At 46.3% G+C, this 22702-nt stretch overlaps 1 protein-coding gene across 3 annotated transcripts in view; it reads right to left on the reverse strand.

Annotated features, from left to right (window-relative positions):
* LRRK1 (leucine rich repeat kinase 1) overlaps positions 1-22702 on the reverse strand; it is a 70099-nt gene that overhangs the window by 8646 nt on the left and 38751 nt on the right. For all 3 annotated transcript variants that reach the window (XM_085070344.1, XM_085070343.1, XM_085070345.1), the window contains 16 exons: positions 21245-21409; positions 20211-20383; positions 18261-18381; positions 17862-18021; positions 16996-17272; positions 13849-14020; positions 12315-12478; positions 11031-11170; positions 9360-9609; positions 7783-7949; positions 6522-6719; positions 5524-5801; positions 5166-5360; positions 4233-4384; positions 2532-2649; positions 1126-1242 (listed from right to left, as the gene is read on the reverse strand). In XM_085070344.1, coding sequence (XP_084926470.1) covers positions 1126-1242; positions 2532-2649; positions 4233-4384; positions 5166-5360; positions 5524-5801; positions 6522-6719; positions 7783-7949; positions 9360-9609; positions 11031-11170; positions 12315-12478; positions 13849-14020; positions 16996-17272; positions 17862-18021; positions 18261-18381; positions 20211-20383; positions 21245-21409 — 2847 coding nt within the window. The remainder of the gene's footprint in view (positions 1-1125; positions 1243-2531; positions 2650-4232; positions 4385-5165; positions 5361-5523; positions 5802-6521; positions 6720-7782; positions 7950-9359; positions 9610-11030; positions 11171-12314; positions 12479-13848; positions 14021-16995; positions 17273-17861; positions 18022-18260; positions 18382-20210; positions 20384-21244; positions 21410-22702) is intronic.

Genomic DNA, 22702 nt, shown 5'->3' on the forward strand with positions numbered 1-22702 from the left:
TCGACTGTCCTGGACAGAACCTCAGGCAGCATGAAAAAGAAATTTGCCCTACACATCAGAAATGTAACTCCACGGAGGAGAAACGCTGCAGGTCTGGGAGCCAAAGAAAGCCAAGAGATGCAAAGAAATCCAGCCCTGTGCCAACTTTACATCGATGCCCTACTTTAGTCCTACCATGTTTGGAAGTGCAGCAGCACACCTTACACAAACCATCTGCCTCGGGTGCAGTCCATGCAGCAATCCCAGCAAATGAGCCAGAAATGGACAATGGCTCAGGACTGGCCTGTGGTATAAAGCAGCAGCTCTGAGAGCTGCTCTGTGCTGAGCTCTCAGACACATCCCAGTCTGCTGGCATTTGCAAAGACTACACAGCTACCAGTAATGTTGGAACATAATTACATGTTTTCACTTGAGGTGGCTGTAAGCAAACCGGAGGTAATTTAGCTCGAAAACAGTTTTTATACATCTCCCAAGACTTGCCCGCAATAGGCACTCAGGTCAGATTTCTCCTGCCAGAAACGGGATGTTGGCAATTCCAGGACTAGGCAGATAACATATAACTTGTTTTAATGCCCATAAGAGTAATTATCCATGTTACCCATACGAGCATTACCCAAAACAGCTGTATTATCTAAGTGTTCTCATTCAAAACCAAAACAGGAGTGTGGCTGAGCCCAGATAACATTTAAGGATGACTGTGCACACAAATGACAGCACACATCCCAGGAAAACAGTGGGCACAAGAGGCAGGATGTATCCACATCCTCCATTAGCACTTAACAAATCTCTATTCTAATTATTGTTTCATGTCTTCTCTACTTTGCTTGATCAGCCTAAGCCTTGTGTTCCAGTGATGTGGAAACACAGCTGGAAAACCTCCTTGCCCAGCAATTTGATCTGTTTTGACTATTTTCCCAGCAGGCTTGGAAGTGCCAGCTTTGGTCCCCTGACTGGTTCTTGCCCACACCTCTGTCCTCTGGCAGAGGCACAAAGCCCTGGAAACCTTCTCCCCACAGTGCCAAAATGTTCCTGGGCATTGCAGAGTCCTTCAGCACCAGCTGAGTGCGGCAGCCTGGCCCAGCAGCAGTCTCCCTAGTGTCCCTTTCCCTTTGGGCTGTTCCTTACCCTTTTGACAATAGGCATCACCAGGAAGCAGCTCACAGTGGCAGGAGTGTCCAAACCCTTCAGTGGAGTCTTTAAGGGACACATGCCCTGCAATCCATACACAGAAATCTTCTGGTCCTGTGAAAGAGCACATAAAATTCTATAAATGCTGATCACCTTCCTACTTTTCATATTATGATACCTGAGCAAGATCTAATTAGTTCCAAAAGTAGTTTTTATTTGCATTTTTTTGATACCCAAAGTCTGAATTTCGGTTTTCCTCGGAGAGCCTTTGGCATGTGGGTAGAAAGCAAGTGCTGCCTTCCCCAGAATGAGCTGTGGGCAAGACATGCATTATCCAAAATGCACCAAAAATCACCACTACAGGTGAATCACCACCACATCCAAAGGCAGCATTTGACAACTTTGAATGCAAAAATCCCAAACAATAATTGAAGCATGCTGTATGTTATTTTACATTAATCTGCCAATTCAAAGAAAGCTGGTATTACTTTTTATGTGGAATTACACCTCCTAAATCTACTAGATTGACCAAGGGCACCCAGTTTGGGAACAGGTAACACATTTCATTCTGATACAAAAGGTGGAAATACAATGCTTTAAGATTTTTGGATTTCAATTTTTTAAAATACTTACTGTTATTTAAAAAAAAGAAAAAAAGGAATATTTGAGCTTGGCCTCTTTTTGAAAACAGAAAAAGTATCTTATTTTCCTATGGGGGAAAAAAAAAATCTACATTCACAACATTCACAGCATCCATGCCAGGGCAAAGTGAAATAGCCAACACAAATTATTTATTCAGCAAGTGTGGCCTTTCTTTCCCCACCCCAAAATACTGAACTTCAGGTACATTTAATTTTTTTGGCTGTTTTTTCTCTGTTTTGTGTGAAATGATGGTGTCAGAACTGGCTGACACTTAACACAGCCCTTTTTGATGGGTGGACAGGGGCCCTGGGGAATAAATCAGCCATGCTCCCTCACTCTTATCTTTTTAGCTGCAATTTTCCATGGTGAACACAAACCTTGGGTACCTATTTCCCACCAACCCTCAAATCCCTCAGGCCTCTTTCAAAGCCCCACCCTTAAATGCATGTTTTCTGTCACTGCCTCCCTCTATCGCTCACAGATAAGGACATTTCCCAGACCAACCCTGGGTACAGATTGCTCCAATCCTGAGAATTTCCCCTCAGGAGGCTGAGGTTCCCACGATGGCTCTGAGCTCCAGGAGGCACAGTCTGGATCCATGTGTCAGGTAGAAACAAAACACCTGGAGACAGCAGATGCTGCTCACCTGAGCCCATTGTCTCACAGGCTCTTGGCTTTACTAATTTATCAGGCTCTTTCTAATTGTGTCTCCCCTAACGAGGCTCCTCTCGAGGGGACACTGAGGCACAGGCAATGCTCACCTCTGTGGCTGCCCACAGGGCATTCTGGAATTTGAGTTGGCAGCACAGCTTCATTCCTGGGCAGCTCATCCTCTGCACTTCCAGGACTCCCTTCTCCAGGTTCACCACCGTGTAGTTCCTGAAAGGAGCAAATCATGATTTCCTGCAGCCAACATTCCACCTGCACAGGGCTGAGGGCCTTGTGGCACTTGTGGCCAAGCTGTAACACAGCTGTCCAGATGTGGATGATGCTGCAAGGATCTAAACCCCTCCAAACTGTCAATTCCCCATTGCAGAGGAAGAGAAGGACAGATGTGACACAGCTCTTCCTCAGGGGCAGATGTGCAATTGCTTCTGTGAAGATTTACGCTTAGCTCTCTGACTTTGCACAGGGTTGGGAGGATGAATGTGGTCTGTTTCTGTGGCTGAGCTGTGAGACAAACAGCTCCAGCTGAACAGCAGTAATTAATAGCTGGGAAGTTTCAGCCCATCTTGCCCATTAGGTTCTCAAGAGAATATCTGCTCTCCAAGTTCACTGCCTCACCATTATCTGGCTTCTTTATTATTCCAGAACATAAACAGAAGAGCATGGTTCTACAGAGCAAAGATCTGTAACCTAATAAAATTATTTATAAATATGACTAATTAATAGTTTTTTGCAGCTAAAAGGATTTTGTTTGTTCTGGCAAATTTATTAGGTTTGGATGTTTGAACAATAACTGGATGTTCACAACCACATCTGCAAGTCCCAGATGTTTTACCAACTGTGGGACAAGCAATTACACATCCTGGAATCTGTCACACGTAAGTAACTTGTCATTCAGCACTCTCCAGCAAGTGGATTGTCCAGTCAGGAAGCAGATTCACTGAGATATATTGCTGTGAATATTTGGACAACATCCATGTATTCAAAATACATCTGTGAGCAGCCTGTGCTTCACCAGTTCAGCAGGAATAGTTACACTGCCTGCTCTGAACAACTGACCAGGCACCACAAATGGAAAAACAAATAGCTCAGGAACAAATCACGTGCCTCTCCCATTAGCTTAATGGTTGCAAAATAATGAACACATTAATATAAAATTCAGATCAGTTTGTAAGCGTTTCCAAATAACACTGAGGCTATAAAAATCAATAGCATCCATAAAAATGAACCTAACTAGCCACAGGTCACATGTGGCTGAGCAAAATGCCATCACCTCAGTCACAATCTAATAACATTTTAAGCACATGCCTTCAGTGCAGAGCACATTTTACTGGCAGTGCACACTTGGATGCACACACAGCTCCAGGCATGTGGTTAACTCCCGATGATTGCAATAGGATTTAAGCATGTGCTTAATTGCTTTTCAGAACAGAGATGGAACTGCAGCCTCAATTAGGAAAGGTTTAGTGTTAAATGGCCTCATTAGGAAAGGCAGAACACGTCTGTTCTCATGTGCAAATGCTTCATCCTGTGTGTGTGAATCATTACACTGCCCTAATCTTCTCCTCATATTAACTGAAGCAGAGTTAAGCTCATTAAATATCCTTTATAAAGCAACCACTGTTCCCAATTAAAAGAGTTTGGGAAAACAGTGTTCACCGTATTGCTGGCATTCATCCAAGTTCACTTTCACCTTCTTTACCTCCCTGTCAGAGGCAGAAGCGAAGATGCTGAGGGATTTGTTACTTAAAAGGAAAAAGATAAAAAACTCAAATTGCTAATAAGAGCCATCTCACCTGGTGTCCTCCTTCCCATCCCAGAACACCACCGTGTACTCCTGCCCGGGGGAGCAGAAGAAGGAAGACTGCTTCCCACAGGACAGCAGGTACATAAACGTGGCAAAGGTAGGATCTTTCATCTGCCCCACCACAGAAATGGCCAGGGGACGCTGAGAGGGAAGGAAAAGAGAAAGACATGTCACACAGGATGAAACAGGAGAACCACAATAAATATGAGGTTCAACAAGGCCAAATCCAAGGTCCTGCCCCTGGATCAGAGCAATCCCAAGCACAAGCACAGGCTGGGGGTCCCTGCCCGTGGAACTGGGTGATATTTAAGGTTCCTTCCAACCCAAACCATTCTCTGGTTCTATGATTATTTATTAAAGCTTGGTCTGTCATTCCCTTACACGTTTTACTCATTAATTTCTTCAGGCTTACGAATTTTGGAAGCTGACCCATTGCATGACAGTGTGTAGCTGTTTGAGAGTCAGACTGACCTTTGTTTGAAGGACAGCAGCTCTAAAACACCAATTGAAATTAATGAAAAACATAATGCAGCATAATACTTTTCTTGTACTTTGAAGCTTTTTCTTCCTCATACCTCCTTTCATAATCTCAGGGATTTTGAAGTCTTTGTAGTTGCACTCACAGCATGACACTGGAGCTGTTTCTAGAAATTATGGGTAATGTCTTGCCCTGGTGAAATCAGCAGCCTAAGTGCCATCGACATCCAGGGACCTTCAAGTCACCACAGATGTGTAAGGCCACAAATCTGTCATCATTTCATTCATAAAACTCTCATTTAAGTCAACAGAAATTCCGGGCCAAATCAGCAGGAGGGGTAAATGGGCAATGGAGCTGTTGTGCTGTACCAGGAGCAAGCTCAGCCCTCCAGCAGGAGGAGGGCAGCCAGATCAGAGAACAGAGGTCAGGAGGGTGGGTTTGTACCTTTTCTGGTTTTGTGTCCCAACACTCCATCATGAGTGCCTGCATCCTGTAGAGCTGCACCTCCTCGGGCTGCCCAAGCACAGGACGGATCCCCTTGGACAGTTTCTTTGCAATCTGGAGCTGGTGGTGCCCCAGCACAGGCCTCTGGCCAGACAGCAGCTCATACAGGACCATACCATAGGAGAACATATCCACCTGGAGCCACAAACAGAGGGAAAAATCAGGGCAAGGCTCTGTGGGTGGGCGGAGAGGAGAGCAGGAAGGCCCCAGCGAGGAAGGTAGCACTACCCCAGGCATGGCTAAGGGAATGGAGCCATGGAATGGCTCACTGCTGTCCCCAGGGACACTCCCCAGTCACCTTCTCATCGTAGACAATGCGGGGTCGGATCTCAGGGGCTTGATAGCCCGGGGTGCCCTCCACGCCCAGCGCGCCCTCGTGGAACGACTGCCGCGAGATGCCGTAGTCAGACAGCTTGATGTTGATGTGCTCCCTGACGTCCAGGGACCACACCAGGATATTGTCAGACTTGAGGTCACAGAAGATGATGTTCTTCTTGTGCAGGTAGGCCAGTCCAGTGGCGATCTGGTAGGCTATTTTGTGTGTCAGCATGTGTCCCAGCGGCACGAAGGAGGACCCTGGCACAAAGGAACAGCCCTTCTCCAGCTCTTGTAATTGCCATAGTTGCTTCTTCTTCCCCCTCTCTCCTTCTCTTTTTAACTCCAGAGCAATAACTGACAACCTTTTAAAACATCACTCAACGCCATCATTTGAAATGACACTGTTTATGTTACTATATGTGTCTGACAGTCCTGTTAGATTCTTTTTTTAAACCCTTTCACTTCTAGGCCGCTAAATCTTCTGGTGAAAATTAGTGTTTGATTTAAAGTTGACATAAAGCCAAGGTGCCAAGAGGGTCAGATGGCCTCAACTTATCTTGGAATTAGTGTCATTCATTTGACAATGACAGCAATACAGATAATTATGAGATAATTTAGAGTACCAGACACCCATCTGCAGAGCCAAAACCACAGCACCATCCATGCAGCACTGAAGAGAGATGCACTCTGATGATATTAATTTGCAGAGAAATTGAAAATCCAGATCTCCAAAGCAGTTTTGAGAATCCCGAGCATCAATTTTTACTAGCTTCCCAAAAGCACAGTTTAAGAACAATTCCATCCCTCCCACTTCCCTTAGTCTGGAAAAAAAATCCTCTCCAGTAAATCAAACAGTAATTTTAACATTACTGACCATTTGTCTGGAGGAGAGGAGAGGAGAGGAGAGGAGAGGAGAGGAGAGGAGAGGAGAGGAGAGGAGAGGAGAGGAGAGGAGAGGAGAGGAGAGCCTGGCTTTACCTTTGGAGTTCTCAGACAGGACGGTGGTGAGGCTGCCCAGCGGGGCGAGCTCGAGGGCGAAGCAGAGTGGGTGGATGCTGATGCCAATGAGGGACACAATGCAGGGGTGCTGCAGGGAGTGCAGCATGCTGGCTTCCTGACGGAACTCTGAGAAGTTCTTCATGGCATCCATGGCTCGCAGGTGCTTCAGCATGGTGTCTGCAAAGACACACAATGCCCTTCTCAGAAAATGAGGCACAAACTCTCTGGGAGGTGATCCCTGAGCTGCAGGAGGAAGGCAGCTGGGGGGATCATGCCAACAGCAAGGCTTTGAGTTGAATCCTTCTGTTGATGCATGAGCCACTAACAGCCACTGGCTATAAGCAGGATATTTCTGGTGCCTCAGGAAGCAAGAGCTCCCTTGGTCCTTAAACACCAGGCTCGGGTGTCTGGCACATGCTGTTCTCACATAGCCCCTGGATGACTTTGGAAAACTCGTGCTGTGCTTCTCCAGCAGGGACTCTGTTGATGGCACACTGCAGACCCTTTACTGGAAGGGATCTTCCCTACAGTTTTCCAGCTCCCCTGCCAGAAGAGAGACCCATCACGATAATGGTTCTGCTGCCACAGCACACCACAGGCTGCTCAGGCAGAGCAGCTCTTCGCAAAGGTTATTTGTCACTGAGACAGCAGCTGGCCTCCTCCACAGCTCAGGGGCTCACTGCATCCTTCCCTGACAAAAATGAGGAATGTGAGGCACTTTTCCCTTTCCTTTGTCCATGGACTGAGGCTCTGTTGGAAACCTGGACTCCACAGGAGAGCCTGTCCCTGCCTGGCTCAGGCCAGAAGGGTTCCCAGTTTGCTTTGTCTAGCTGCTGGCACAGATGGGGTAAAACACTAATTCAGAGGGGGAGACCCACAAGTCCTTAGGGCAAAGCCAAGCAAATCCACACTTCTCATGGCCAAATAGCTTGGGAACAGGAGTGGAAATCTTGCCTCTGTTCCCAATCAAGGGCTCTGCTTTGGCCCCCTATGAATCCACCCACTGATCTGCAGGAGAGAAGCTTCCTGCAGTGCCAGTGACCTTCATCACTACAAGTGCTCGTGAAGGACTCTCAGACACATCCTCCTCCTCCCCTAAAACCCGTCAGTTCTGCTATCTATTTCCATGCTGTATTTAAACAGGTGCTGCCAGCACTTTGCAGAGCAAAGGCTCTTTGGTCTTAGCTTGGGATCCCAGATTGCAGGAGCCAATTCCTGACACCAAATCTGTGCACTGTACCTGCAGCTGAAGTGGGAGAACCCTTGCATTTTTTAATCTGAAATCTCTTCACAGCCACTGGTTTTCCTTGGTATCGTGCCCGATATATAACAGTTCCACTTCCACCCTGGCCAAGAACGTTGTTTTCATTTTCACTGCATTCCAGTTTGCTATTTTCCAGGAACAGCCTGCCAAATAGAAATTGAGGGGTTTTAATTAAAGTTTCAAAGACGTTGTAAATTCATGTTTTTAATGCGATTTCCATTTTCACAAATGCTTAATGGGTTCTTGTCTTATCTACCAAGAGGACTGGATCCCCTGAACTACCTTGGTCATCTCAGTGCACTCTATGCTGGCTCATGTTGTGCAACAGATTTCTCACAGAAAAAAGTAATTTGAGCAGAGAAGCTAAAAATGCTCTTTACTAATTTATCCCACAAGAATCAAACAGATCTGGAAAGCACATAAGCTCCTTTTCCAAGCAGATGACACAGGTACTGATACTGGTATCATTTATCTGTATTAATGATTTTTTTTGCTTTACCTCCTGTTCCTCTTTTTTCCACTGAGACAGGACAGGATGTTTATGAACAGCCCCACACTCTGAAACCTGATTATTCAAATCAGCTTAGTGTTTCCAGGCTGCAATTCATCATTTCCCCACTCTCCCAGAGACTACTTTTACAGCTGTTCACACTTCAAACATCTCCACTCGCCTTGCACCCATCAAATAAATCTGCAGGAGATAACAGAGTGAGGAGGGCTGGTGGTGGAGCTGATGGGGTGTTTGCCCAGAAAAATGACCCCAACAAAGCAACAGGGGTCAGTGGGAGCACAGAGAGCTCTGACAGCAGCCACCAATTTGGCCTGGAGGTCTCATGATCCTGCATTGGGCACTCAAAGGTCTGAGAGAGAATGAGCCAAGGGGGACATTGCTCTCCTGTCCTGCTTGCTCTCAGATCTCTTGCTCTGCACACCAAGTAATAAGGGGTGTAAGACTGAGCCCATCTGGGAATGCAGTTAAGCAGCTTAAAGATTTGGCAGTGCTGCTATGGGTAAGGAAGAGCTCCTGCAGCTGTCCAGGGCTGCCACATACCCAACACATCCAGCAGCTCTCAGCAGAGAAGGAGCCCCAGCTCAGTGTGAATCCTCCTGTGGTGTCCATAAACTCACTCACCTACAGGCTCTTGCAAAACTAAGGCCATTTCAGTGCCAATCCTGTGACGCAGCAGCATTTCCTTTTGGTTTTGTCACATTAAAATCTCCTTTTGTGGGATCTCAGAAAGACTCCAGCTACAGAAAGTTCTGGCCAGAGTTCTGGGCAATGCAGGACAGCTGTGGCTTTAAAAAGGGACTTTCACGTTGCACCACAGTGATCTCAAAGGACCCCTGGTGTGATGACTCGGTCAGCACACAGCTATTGTCTTAGCAAGTTGCTGAACACCAGGAGTGCAGCTCAGGTTGAATTGCCAGGACTGAGAGCAGATGGATTTGTTTCCTGTGGTCAGTATGTCCTGCTAGCAGAGGCAACTTATGAAAAGAGCCCAACCAAACCTCACAGATACAATGAAACTCAATCAAAGGCTACCACACATTACCTGGCAGGGAAATCAGTCATGAAAAGCTCTGGGACCAGCTCCTGGAGAGACACAGGGATGTCAGGGTGGTTAGGACAGGTGATGTAGTCCAGTTCAATGGCAGTCAGGACACAATCCTCCATGTTGAAGTACTGCACATCCTCTGCCCTCTCACCACCCTCGCCCTGCTCTGGCCTGGCAGCTGCACAGATGTGGCAGGGCACATACTGCTCCATCAGCAACGTGCCATCACTCTCCGTGGCTGTGAGGGCTTCAAAGAGAGCAAACAAACAGGAAAATATGTCATTCACACCAGCTGAGAAGGAAAAACAGCTCTGAGTGCATTCCAACGTCTGCAGGCACGAGTGAGATCCACTGGCTGGAAATGGTCACTCTAACGACAGCAGCAGTTTGCTGCAGGGCACTGACTGGAAGAGAAAATAGCTTTTTGCAAAGTGCACAGGGACAGCACTGGGGAGACAGGGCTGTGGATATAACCCACCCAACACCTACCCTGCTTTGGTCACAGGTAATGCACAGGCTTGAGAGGAAAATGGACTCAGGACTAGCAAAAATCAGAAGTGTGTCAATAAAGCATTGGAGAGACCCTTCTACTTGCTGGGTGTCTCTATCTGTTTCCAGACTGCAAGTTGCCAGGGGGTTCAGGTGGAAATGGGAGAAGCTGGAAGGCACAGCAGCCTGAGCTCAGGCTGAGCATTCACCTGTAGCACCCAAGCTGGGAACACAGCTCCTGTGGGTTCCCTCATGGGCAACATTTTCAGCCTCTCCAGGGGAAATGTGGATTCTACCACGACTGAGCCTTTGGGAGGTTCACACCTCTCCCATAACTACAGAGGGATTTTGTGGTGACAGACTCTGTTAAATGCCCACAATTAGTCAGGGTGAACACAGGCTACAGCCTTTGAAGTTGTGACTCTTCTCAAGCTTCACTGATTAACTTCAGCATTATTTTAATCCAAAGGCAAATAAAACGTTCTTTTATCTTCAGAACATGTAGAACGTGAGTATGTGAGAGTGCACCACAGCTTCCCTCACAGAGCCTCCAATTAAGAGACTTTGGCACTGTTTTCCAGACCAGGGTAGGACGACAAAGAACACTTCAGATTTTGTTTTGGTTTCAAACGAAGTGTATTGGGGTTGCAAAGAGCCTGCTGGGTAACAGCAGGATCTGTGCTGAGCACAGGAAAAACAGCTGCAGGAGTCAAGGAAGTTACCTTGGCACAGAGTCCTTGGTACCATATTCACTCATGCCTCTCACATCAGAATTTTATAACTCATAGACTATTAGAAATGATGGGTAAATTCTCATCCCAGCTGATGCCAAAATGAGTTCAAGGGGCAGCAGCAAGCAGTTTGGGCCAAATCCTGCCCCTGCTACGAGCATTGGAAGAGTCTCTTGAACTCCTACAGGTCCTGTTTGAACTGTAATGTTTCACCTGTGCTGCTGTGACAGACAGACTGCAAGACACAATGTCTAGACCAAAGGGCGTTGGCATCTAATCTTGATCTGTCTGCAGGTTTGTTAGCTTTTATCAAATGTTATTGGCTTGAGACTGTCAGAGCCTGAGGGGTCTTCAATTAACACACAATATTGTGCACCTGGAGAGCTCTGTCAAAGAACCCTCTGTTTAAAAGACAACACTGCAGAGAAAATTACAGTCGTTCTCTTACCAGGGAACCACTGGTCTATCAAAGAGTTGACATGATCCGTGATGAATGCCATGGCTGAAAAGTCTCTCACTTCTGACTGGGAAATTATTTTAATTCCACCACTTTTTTTCTTTTTCCAGTTCACATCAGAAGACTCGACACTGTGTAAGAAAGCCAAAAGACAGACCTGTGAAGCTTTTCTGAAGTATCAGTGTCAACAAACTTTCTTTCTGGCAGGAAACCTGAGTTATGTAATAACACATAGTTCATGAGTCATCAAAATAGAAAGCAAATCTAGCTTCGAGGGTGATTTTCAACTCAGCCTGTTCTGCAAATGCCTTTCAGAAGAGAATTCTTGCACAGAAATGCCAGTTACTCACAATGGGTAAATGCTGTAGAAGGTCAGACCTATGGAAAACTGTGGCCTAAGTGAGCTGAGTATGATGGAGAGTTTTGACAGAAATGCCTGATACAGAATGATGGGAGTTGTAAAATCGGTGATAAAATTCCAGTGGAATAATAACACTTCCAAAACTGTTAGGAAAAGTTTATGGAAATAATTTTTGCACAATTCCCATGAAAGCCTAACTCTCTGAAATACACAGGAGGTAACAGTATGACCACTACCACGGTCCAGAATTTAGGATTCCAGCCTGTGGTTTGCAGTGTCTGGGTTCAAGTCTCTACTGAGCTTGGAAACTCAGGAAAGTCACTGTTTCCTTCTGGTCTCCAACCATGCAGCAGCACCAGTGGTTCCTCCCTGTCTTGCCAGGGATTGAAGGAGCAAAAGTCTTAAGTGTCTGCATTTGTGAAAGTACATGGGCAGGAGGTTTTCCCCAGGCTTGCAGCCAGCAGACGCTCTGCCTTGGCCAGGTTAAGGCACTTGTCCACAGTCCCTGCTGCAGAGAAGCACCTCCATTGACCTGGATTACTGCCATGCAGTGCTGAAGTTTTAGGATTCAGTGGAAAACTCACTGAGGTAAGGAAATCTTTGCATGCAAAAATGCACGATTTTAAGCTGGCAGAGCCCTGCCTCGAATTTTACTTTCTGTTCTCAGGCCTCTTTCAATTAGTGGCTGCACTAACAGATAAGGTTGATACATTCAGACCTGCCAAATAATCAGTTATTCATCATCTTTGTCACCAGCTGTTACCAGATGAGTTATGTCCATTAGAAGAGCCTCCTCTTGTCCTGATGAGTGAGCACACAGCCTGAGCCAGGCCCATCCATCTCCATTCAGCTGATGTGTTTCATACACTCTATTAGTCCCCTGTCACACATGCTGCATTATGAACACAAATTACCTAAGATAGCCTCCATCAAAGGTAACGAACAGACCTTCCTGCCAGTAAACAGTGTGAGTCCTTTTGACTCGGAATGTGCTGCAGCGGTTCCTTTGGGTGCCTGTGAAGCTGTAGATGGTCACCTTTTTGTTTCTTGTCTTAGTGTTCTTCTTGTTTTCAAAAAGCTGAAACAAGCAGAAAAGCATGAGAATCATTAAACTGCTGAGTTTCCTCAAAAGGATGTTTTAATCAAGCAAGAAGGTGATTTCTTTTTTTGGCTTTCACAGGTGCTGTCATACCTTTTCCAGTAAAAGTGACTTGTGCTCGTAAAAAATTTTGCGATGGAATGGAAATACAAGTGGTAAAACTGATTGTTCCACAGTGGAAATCTTTTTTATGCCACTCAAAAAAGAACAATTTCATATCAGTGCACAAAGCTAATTCTATAACTGTGACATTTGCCATATTTATTCTGCATTTGCAAAAGTCTTATAAACCTAAAGTACTAAATGTTCTAGTGAATGATGAAGTCTACCCTCAATGCAGAGAGTTAACTTTTCCACCTGTTTTAGTGGGAGGAAGATGGCTCTTTTCCAAGACACTTCAAACCAGCACTCAGAGCAAAAGGTATTTCTGTTTTAAAACCAAAAAGTTAATCTGCAGGACTGCGCTGTACTCATTGCTCCAACATTTATTTGCCTGCAGACAGGTCTGACGCCTGGCATCCTTTCCACTCCCTTCACAAGGACTGGAGGAAGCCCCTAGGAAAGGTGCTCTAGGATTATGTAGTGCCCAGGAGGATGTAAGCAAGGGGCTGCCAAGACAGCCCATTAAAAGAGGTAAAGTTATTACATGGTTTGAGAAGCCTGGAACACAGAGGAGCTTCCAAAAACAGGTATCATGTTTTCTGTGCTCTGTTCATCACTGACAGTTCAATGGAGAACTGCTAAGAAGATACCAGAGCAGTACTATAAATATTTTGCAGGCATTTATTATGGTTTGAGATAGAAACTGCTGCAAACGTGTCTGCAACATCAAAATTCACTCAGCTCTCAGAACCTTGCAAACACTAATGGCAGTCGTAGCACTTGGACTAACAGGGTGCCTCATTAAGGCAACAGTCCTGTAATTTTCTTCCCATTTAAATCCACAGAGATTCAGATAGCTGGCTTTGGTGGAGCTATTCCAGATCTCCTCTGGCAAAGCTGTGAGGGAGTCTGGCCTGGTGGAGTGGTCATGGACAAGAGCCGCAGGCAGAACTCCAATTACTTGTAATTGGAAGATGCTGGAGGAACTGAGACCTTCCAGGGGATCATGTTATAAAGAGACTGTGAAGAACTCAGGTTTTCTCCCCCAGTGCCAATTTGTTGTTCTCAATGACACCTACCGTAAAAACAGAACCAGATTCTCAGTGCAGAGCCTCGTCTCTCCCTATTTACTCAAACAATGTTACCGAACTCTGTGACTGAGACGAGCAGGATGTGAAGAGACATCCCACTTACACAGAACCACTTGAGCTGTCTGCTTGTGTTTGCAGGCAGACACAGGAACCTACCTGGAGGTCCATCTCTGCCAGGCTAATTAGCATCCGGGCTATGAACCTTTGCCAAAAGCCAACGGGGACAAAACTCATCTTGAAGACCCTCTGGACCGTGTTTGTGGTCTGGTGGCAGAGCCCGTGGATATCTAACGCCGGCTTGGTAGGAAGCAGATGAGGGAGGAGGTAGCTGAAACATGTCAAGTTCAACAGCTCAGATTTTAGCTACAGCTTTTAACAGTGAGTACATTGTTACCAGATAATAGGGCGATTCAGTCTCCAAAGAGATTTTTAATGGCACAGCCTACTGCATATAAAAAAGCTTTTAGACTAAAGCGCTGCAGCAATACATGGAGAAATTAATTTACACTATGGAAGCAAGCAGAGGCAAAACAGACATTACATAATTCAGCCAGGGTTATTGGAAAGGGCTAAAATTGATGTAATGAGCATTTGTGTACTCACAAATTAAATGCATTAAAATATAAGAGTCATTAGAACAGCTGTGATGTCGGGACTCTTTTTTTTTGGTACTACTCTGCCCTGGTAGTAAGCAGGGAATTACAGCTGTGGAACAGGAGGTAAATGCAAAACAACCTCCAGCAGCTCAGGCTCAGTAAGCCCAGAAGGGGGGAGAGGAGGGGGTCGTGGGAGGGAGCAGTGAGGCAGCTCCAGGCTGCAGGGACTGGGCAGCTCTGGCTCAGCCCAGCCCCAGAACAAGAGCACCTCATGGGTCACCAAGACAGGGATTCCTCATTCCTCCTGCTCCATCCTGCAGCTGATGGATCCCTGCCACATCCCTGACAAAACCCTGAAGCAAGAGCTCCCTTTGCCAGGCTGATGCCAGCAGAGAAATCACTTGTCTAGCTCCGATTCCTCTGCAGATTATTAGGTACTTTGCCCAAGTGTGAAGGAGACTTGATGCTATCTGTGCCTGACCAGGCAGCAGCAACAGAGTTATGCTGGTGTAGGGGACCACAATGTCTTCAAATCATTCTCAGATCTCCCAGTAAATCTAGAATATTCATTTGTCCTGATCTTTAGTATTTGGGAAGTTAAACCTCCTGGAACACTAGACCTGTTTTGAAAACCATGAGCTTATGGCTTTCAATACTTGCCAGTAAATCTCTTGTCAGTGATTCTCTTCCATACCAAACACATCCCAGGACGCCTGTACAATCTAAAATGTTATTTGCCTATAAGCAGACACACTGCTGTTTTATCAGTGTTGAGCCTGAGAAAATGTGTTGGCATCTGGGGCTCATTGTTGATGGGCACAACAACAGCAATGAGGCTCGTGGCCAAGAGACCTGACCAAAATAACACTGGCAGGGATGAGACACAACCAGAACTAATGCTGGGTCAGAATCCAGTGCTTTAAAGCCTCTCACGTTTTCTCTCTAGCAGCTGCAGTATTGTGTAAAATCTGAAATATCAGCTCAGAAAAACCAGCCGTCATTAGGCAACAGCTCTCTCCATATGTCACACGTGATGACATATTACATGATCAAATTATCCGTTCCATGAAACATGGTTGGAATGTAGAACTGGCAAAAATTTCAATTATAAATTGCAATAAGAATGGTCACGCTTTTAACAGCGTTTTAAGAAGCAGAACACAGACAAGTTACATGTACCTTGGGCAGAAAAGTAGAGTGCAACAAACTAAAACTTCTTGCTCTATCAAAGTAGTGGATGCATCGTAAGACAGCCAATAAATTTCCCTCAGAACATCCAAGAAAAGGTCTAGGAGTGTAAGAAGGGCCAGTGAGGCCCTTCTGGGCCACAACTATCTAGTGGATTATAACACAGATGGTGATTCGATGCTCTTGAACATCAGCCAATGCAAATTTTGAAAATATGTGAAACATGCCCCCATCCACCCTTTCAGAACAGAATCTGGCAGCTGCTTTCTCTACTGACTGCACAGAAACCCTATCTGGCAATCTAGACAATAATTGCAGCAGCACAGTAACAAATAACTGCTCTGTGTCTGGCTAGTACATTAAATTAATCCAACCTGCTATAGCTACAGCCCGTCAGTGGGAAGAATATTCTGCTAATGTGGCTTGGATCGCTCAGAAAAACATTGGGCAGGCCATGAAAAAGCAGTTTCCTTGTTCCCGAGGCACAGACAATATAATTGCCTCGGAGAAAAATGGCAGATAGTGACAAGGAGTCCAAAAGGCATTTTGGACTAAGCAGAAACATTGCTGCTTTATCTGTGTTAAGCCTGAGAAAATTTGCTGGCATCCGGGACTGGATAAGTGACAGGCATAATGACAGCACAGAGAATGCTGCACTTGTGCTGGCATTCAGAGCTCCCGAGAGGCTCAGGGCGATGCAGCCGCGCTGTCCTGCAAGGGCAAGGAAGTGAAATGCAAATGCCACATCAAAAGTGCAATACAGCTCTGGTCCCACCGCTAGCCCAACAACAGGCTGTCGCCAAGCAGATGGGAGAGAGAAAAATCGCAGGGAACGCTGCCCAGAGGAAAAGGGATCGGGGGGCTGAGGGGAGGAGGACTCATTAACATTTAAAGAGAATGAGGTTTCTTAGAGCATTTCTAGGAAAACTATTGATCAACACCTATTGAGGTTAAAAAAATCAAGTGAATCACGTTGCTGCTAAAGCTACGCTTTCCTGATTTCACCAGGAATAAAATGCCGCTACTTTCAGGGCTGACACAGTTATTGATTGCCTGAAGTTTTCTGCCACACTGAAGTGAGGATCTTTCACTGGAAACAGATGACTCCAGCCCATCTATATTTCAGGCCTGGCAGCCGTGGCCTCACATCCTCCGGCGGCTGCAGCTGCGCCGGCTGGGCCCTTACAGCTTCCACCTGCTCGTGGCCACATCCCCGGCGGTGTCACTGCCCCTCCGGGCTGGTGGCTGAGCCTGTCACCAGCCTCAATGCACCCAGGGGACAAAGACTGCTCTGGGAAAGCTTTCACACGGGCTGGTTTGGGCCAGAGGATGCTCACGCCAGGAAATACAGCCCAAATGGATGGGTGCCTTCCATTGCACTGCTGAACACACTCAGATATTTTCTCAGGGCAAGATCTTTGTCAAGACAACCACTTACAGTGGCAAAGCCTATTAACATCCACTGACTAAATGGCCATTTTTCTCCAGCCTGATTAAGCCTCTCTAATTATCAACATACCTGTTATTGGCCACAGGCAGGGCGATTTCAAACTTGGCCAAGAACTGGAAGTACTGCTCCTCAGTCTGCTCGGTGAATCCTGTCCCAACCAGCAGCATCCTGAGGTCCTCTGCTCTGATCACTCCATTCTTAGCTACAGACTTGGAGCTCTTGATGTTGAAAATCCTCTGCAGACACTCAGAGAGCCAGACAGGGTCAAGGAAGTAGAGGTTCCTCAGGCCGTGGCTCGTGTCTGGGAAGTGCAGTAGTGTCCCTGTTTCTATCAGAAAATTAATTGCTGCAAAAAAATAAAGAATTGGGGATTAGCAGTAGAACAGTATTAGGAAACTACAGTGCAGAAGAGTAAGGCTATGAGGCAGTTTGTGCAGTTTTATGCATTCCAGAGACAGTCAGCATGAAGCCAAGTCAAGAGAGTAACATTTATCTGAGGAGTGCTGCTATCTGACACTCCACTTGTAAAACCCACATCTCACTTCTTCACAGCCAGTATCTCTGTGCCCATGACACCTCCCCTTCACCCTCCTCCTGCCATCCTCACAGGGAAGGGCTCTCTCTGCCTCCTGTGGAGCAAGGCCTCCATAAAGATCACAAGACTGGGGCCCTACAGAGAAGCCAGCCTTGAAACTATGGCAACCCTCACTCTACACAGTGTAGAAACAAGACACAGCCTGTTAAAAAAAATCAGTAGCTTCAGACCATCCTAGAAACTTCCCAGTCCTCTCCCCAAAGTCCCATTACTAATTTCATATATTACCAATTTCCAAAGTGACCTCTACACTGGTGTACTTTGTATTTACTATTCATGGAATATTTCAGTAGGACATACATATTAATTTCCAAGAAATTACTGGTCTGCTCTGACCTACCAGTTTGTAAGTCTTCATAGTCTTTGATGTCATTCCCAGGTGTTTGCTCGATCATCAGCTCTATTTGTCTGTCTGTTAAATACTGCACATCATCATTTTGACTTCTTCTATGCTGTTCTGCAAGGACAGCTTCTTGAAGACTAAGGTAGCTCCTTGGTATCTGCAAGCCACATGAAAAAACCAGCAGGATCAGTATCAGACAGCAAGGGATGAACTGGCTGCCATCTCTCCTTCACAAGGATCTTATAGTGCTGTCTTTTCCCAAAGCCAGATTGCCATCTTATATATCCACATGCCTCCTGCAGCAGCCATAACTCCTAAAGCTCACCTCACAGTCCAAAACCAGGTCCCCCAAAAGCCCTGCTTTGGTAAAGGTCACCAAGAAAGCCCAGTTCTCACCAATCTCCCAGCAAGTTTCTGGGAGCAGATCGAGCTGCCAACATCCTTCATGTTGCAAGTGACGTGAAAAATCAGCTGCCGCAGTCCCTCGAGGCCTTCCAGAGTCTTACACGAGAGCTCACTGCAAAAGTCATGCAAGGGTGAAGGTTATCAAACCTTATCAGCACACTGGCTTCCTTTCCAGGCTCACTTTCTCTTATCACTGACTTTAAATTTCCTGTGGCAGCTGAATGGGAGGAAGGCTGTCAGTGAGTATTTTTAGCTTTGGAGAAAACACGGAGTCGCCTGGAAAAGATGCATTAGGCCACATCTGTATTAGTCCAACCCCTGCTCTGCCTGCTTCACTCCCTGCCCTGCTGTCCCCTGAGCATTCTGAGCTCTGGGACGTCCCTGGCAGCCTGACCAAAGTCATCTCCCTCTGTCCCTCCAGAGCCACACACATCCTGGAAGGGGCTGCGGGCAGGAGGAAAACCCTGTGCCTCAGCAGCCTCTGGAGACAAGTCCAGCTCTCCCTGGCCCAGATCAAAGAGGCAGCATGATGACTACCAGACACCTTTTCCCACCCTCATTCCGGTCCTTGCTCAGCTGGATCCTGCAATCTGGGAATTGATGCTTAGATCCTAAAAGCTGGCTTTCATTATCTCTTTAACAGCTAAAAACCTGCTCTCTTCAACTCCTACTACTTTTAGTCTTTTTGTGGGCTGGATAAGAACAGTTCTATTCCACTTTCCCCAACAAAGGGTCTTTCTAACTGATCCTACACATGTTCCCATGGCAGACAGAAAATCGTTCCCTAATGAAATATGTTTTATCTTAAACCTCAGCCCTCAGTGGCACTGGGAAGTGTGCAACTCACTGGGATGCTGAGGACCCTGACCACTGATAGAAGCACCCTGGGTCATCACACAAGGATTTCACATTCCTCCAGCCCCAGTGCTAATACCACATACATTCCAGGTGTATGATGGGGTGTGGAGAGGCACAGGAGGGAGGAGGTATGAAATCAAGCTGAGAAGAAATGGAAGGGGAAAGAAAGGTGAAGAAGAATGTGCAGGATGCCTGTCGGGGTGAAAGAAAGCCTGACACGTGCTGGGATCCTGACAGTCAGGGATCCTGACATACACTGGGATCCTGACACAGTGCCTGTGCCTGCAGAGCAGTGTGTGGGAGGTCGGCTGGTGCCTTTGCCAGGCAGCAGATGGGAAGTGCTGGGGACATCACAGTGTCCTTCCTCACTTGCCAGCTGCCACCTGCTCTTGCCCCAGGCAGAGGCATTTTCACGTTGCCTGGTGCCAGCCTGCTGCAGCCACATTCACCCCTTGGCTTGCAGACACGCTTTGTTCTCAGCTGGAGAAGCCTCCTGTCCCCAAGGGCATTCTCTTGGAGAATTCAAGCACTTGGAGCAGTGTCAAACTGCATAGCCTGAGTGACATCCATCTCCCAGGCAGCACCAGCCCTCTGCTGTGACACCTGGGGATGGTGGCACAGGTTTGGACTGCCAGGGGCTCAGGGGACAGACCCTCTCCTTGCCCACATGAGCTGTGTTCCCACAGCAGGTACCACCCACAGCCTCCCCTCAACAAAGTCCCTGGCACCCCCCTGTGACAGTCACGCTCTGCAGCATTAATTAATCAATCTGCACCTTCTCCCCGTGTGACTAATGTGCCACCATCAAACAGTGAGAAACCTGAGTGAAGGGGGAGCAGTAAACAGGCTGGTCAAGGTCATGACTTTGGAGCTTCCAGCTCTCAGACTCATCATCAGCCTCCTGAGCAACACTGACCTTCTCTCTCATTATAATACATTATCTCAGTCAAAAATAGATGAAATGCAATGCTGACGAGTCTCTAAATTGGTTCCGTTGCCAAGGAGATCAAGTATCTCAAAATTGTTAAAAGTGTCATAAAATAAGAGTGAGTGCCTGAACTTGACAAAGGCACAAGTACTCACTGCAGGTGCTTGAAGGTGATATCTGGGAAGCCAGTGGCTCTGGATCCAGAGGGAGAGCGACACAGAGCCAGGACATAAGCCCTCAGAGTTGCTATCCTCTCCACACGGAATTTCGTTTCGATCAAATCAAGGTGTGTTCCTACCACCAACACCACTGAATTAGGAGCCTTGGCCTGCAAGAGGAAGCACTGGCAATGATCTCATACAGATTACATCAGTGAGGACATGTGAAAAGCATAATATTTAAGAGGAGGGAGTCATGTACATTAATAAAATGGAATATATATGTGTATTTATAAAATAGAGGCAGCTTGACAACAGCAACAAGTGATCTGGGTATTACAGAAGCTCTGCAGAGCATGGCTTAATCATCTGCTGCTACTGCAGAGCAGGAAATTGTCACCTTGGGTTTATTGTATCAGGGTTTAACATAAAGGGACCATTAATATTTTGATAATGACAAGATATTTGTTTTTTGAGAGGAACCAGTTTTTGCACATTTCATGTTAAGACAATTATCAAATAATAAAGAGTTACAAACAAATGTCAACATGGTATTACAAAAATCAATCCACAGCAATGGATTCACTGCAGCTCTGATTCTAAATGAGAGCTGCTTTGGAAATACTCTCTAGCTTACCTGAATCTAAAGTGTTAAAAATATAACCTCGAGACTCATGTGTGTCTAACCCACACAAGAAAGAAAATGCTTCAAACCCCCCCTGGAGCACAGTGTGGTCAAACACTAATTCCAAAATAAGTATGTTCAGCCTTACTTAGCAAGGGTTTATAAATCAGCTTTTGTTTCGTTCTCTGCTGTGTGTGAGGGAGAACAAAGCAAATGATAAATTTAAACCATTAAATATAGCGATACGCCTACAGCGTAATGGAAAATGAATTCCAAATGCTGTGCAAAATTCATAGCTTGGGGAGCTTTTAAAAGCAGAGCAAAAAGAATCTGCAATATCACATATCTGCTTGCTGAGCTACTACTTGATAAATAGATATCCCAGAGCCCACCAGTGACTTCTTACCTCAATGTTCAGCAACCAGAACTGTAAGTTTGCCACAGCTTCTTCCCCCAGTGCCAAGTTCCAGACCACTATGTACAATGCTTTGTCTGTGAAGAAACACTGATTGACTGTAGACATGCTCGCTGGGCCTCCGATATCCCAGACATTGAACTCCACTGAATCAACCTACTTAGACAAAGAGAAGTGTTCAAATCAAACTGTGGCAGTAAATCACTGGGAGATAATAGCTGAAGTATAAACCTACGCCTGCATAATGTATGACACAAGAAGGGGTTCAATGTCCTAATTGTGCCTCCAGGAAAGATAAATCAACAAGCAATTGTTAAGCATGGCTACCACTTCCCCACAGGAAATCAAGACTAATTACTTGCTGCTAAAACGATAGAGGTGCCCTTGATGCTGGTAAAACTCCAGTTTATGCTGTGGATTCTCCAGTACAAACAAGGGTCTCATTCTGAGCCCTGTGCTTCACTGCATCTGGAATAGAAACTGTTTCATCCTTGTCTGTGCCACCCTCGACAGGACCATGGAAACTGCTTATCTGCCACTGCTGTGGGGAACAGGAAACCCCTGCTGAAATCACTTCCACCGAGCTCAGGCAGAGCTGAACCAGGCAGAATAGAGATGCTCAGGAGATGGGAAGCTTCTCAGGCCTTTCACAAACACCTCCTACACATTGCTCTGAGGCTTCTGACGTCTGTGCCACGCCAGAGATGGGCCAGAATTGCAGTTGCTGTGAATCAGATTCACTGATTTCTGGGGGAATGTTTAAATGGAGGTCTCTCCAGCTCTGGCTCTCTTCCTGGTCTCCCTATATCCATTGCTCTGTGCAACCTCATGACAGCAGTAAGAGGAGCCTGGCTCTCTGCTTAAATGGCATTCGGGCTCCCAGGTGCAGCACCTGTGTACCTGGGAAGATCTGTCCCTAACTCATGTGGCCCTGGAGAGGCAAGAAGGCTGTGACTGAGGACAAAACCTGACCCTGCTCCAGCCACCATCCTCAAAGCATCACAAAACACCCACTGGGCTCTGTTTAGGGGCTGGGGCTAGCTACTGACTGATCCCACATGACAAGTTACCCTACGAGAGCTCAGCCAGGAGCTCAGCATCTCAGCAGGGCTCTGATCCTGTGCAATCCATGGGAAGCCTCACAGAAACAGCTGGAAGAACTTCCATATTGTTTAAACCAAGCCCTAAGCAGCACAAGGAGTGCTTTGTTCATCCAAAAGACCAGCTGTGTGTGTGTGTGTGTGTGTGTGGACACAGACTCAGAGATAGGGATAAAAGTCCATTCAGCATCTTGACCCCACTCCAGGTCTCTGGTGCTGTCTACACTTTTATTTTACTCAATTGCTCTTCAACACAAAATGCACAAATCCCAAAGTCTTTCCTTCAAGGACTCAGCTTGTGTTGCTCTTTTCTGTCCATCTCTGGCCTGGCACTCTTTGCTGTAGAACA

The sequence above is a fragment of the Lichenostomus cassidix genome, chromosome 10 (assembly GCF_008360975.1).
Source record: "Lichenostomus cassidix isolate B80296 chromosome 10, HeHo_3.0, whole genome shotgun sequence".
NCBI classification, from domain to species: domain Eukaryota; kingdom Metazoa; phylum Chordata; class Aves; order Passeriformes; family Meliphagidae; genus Lichenostomus; species Lichenostomus cassidix.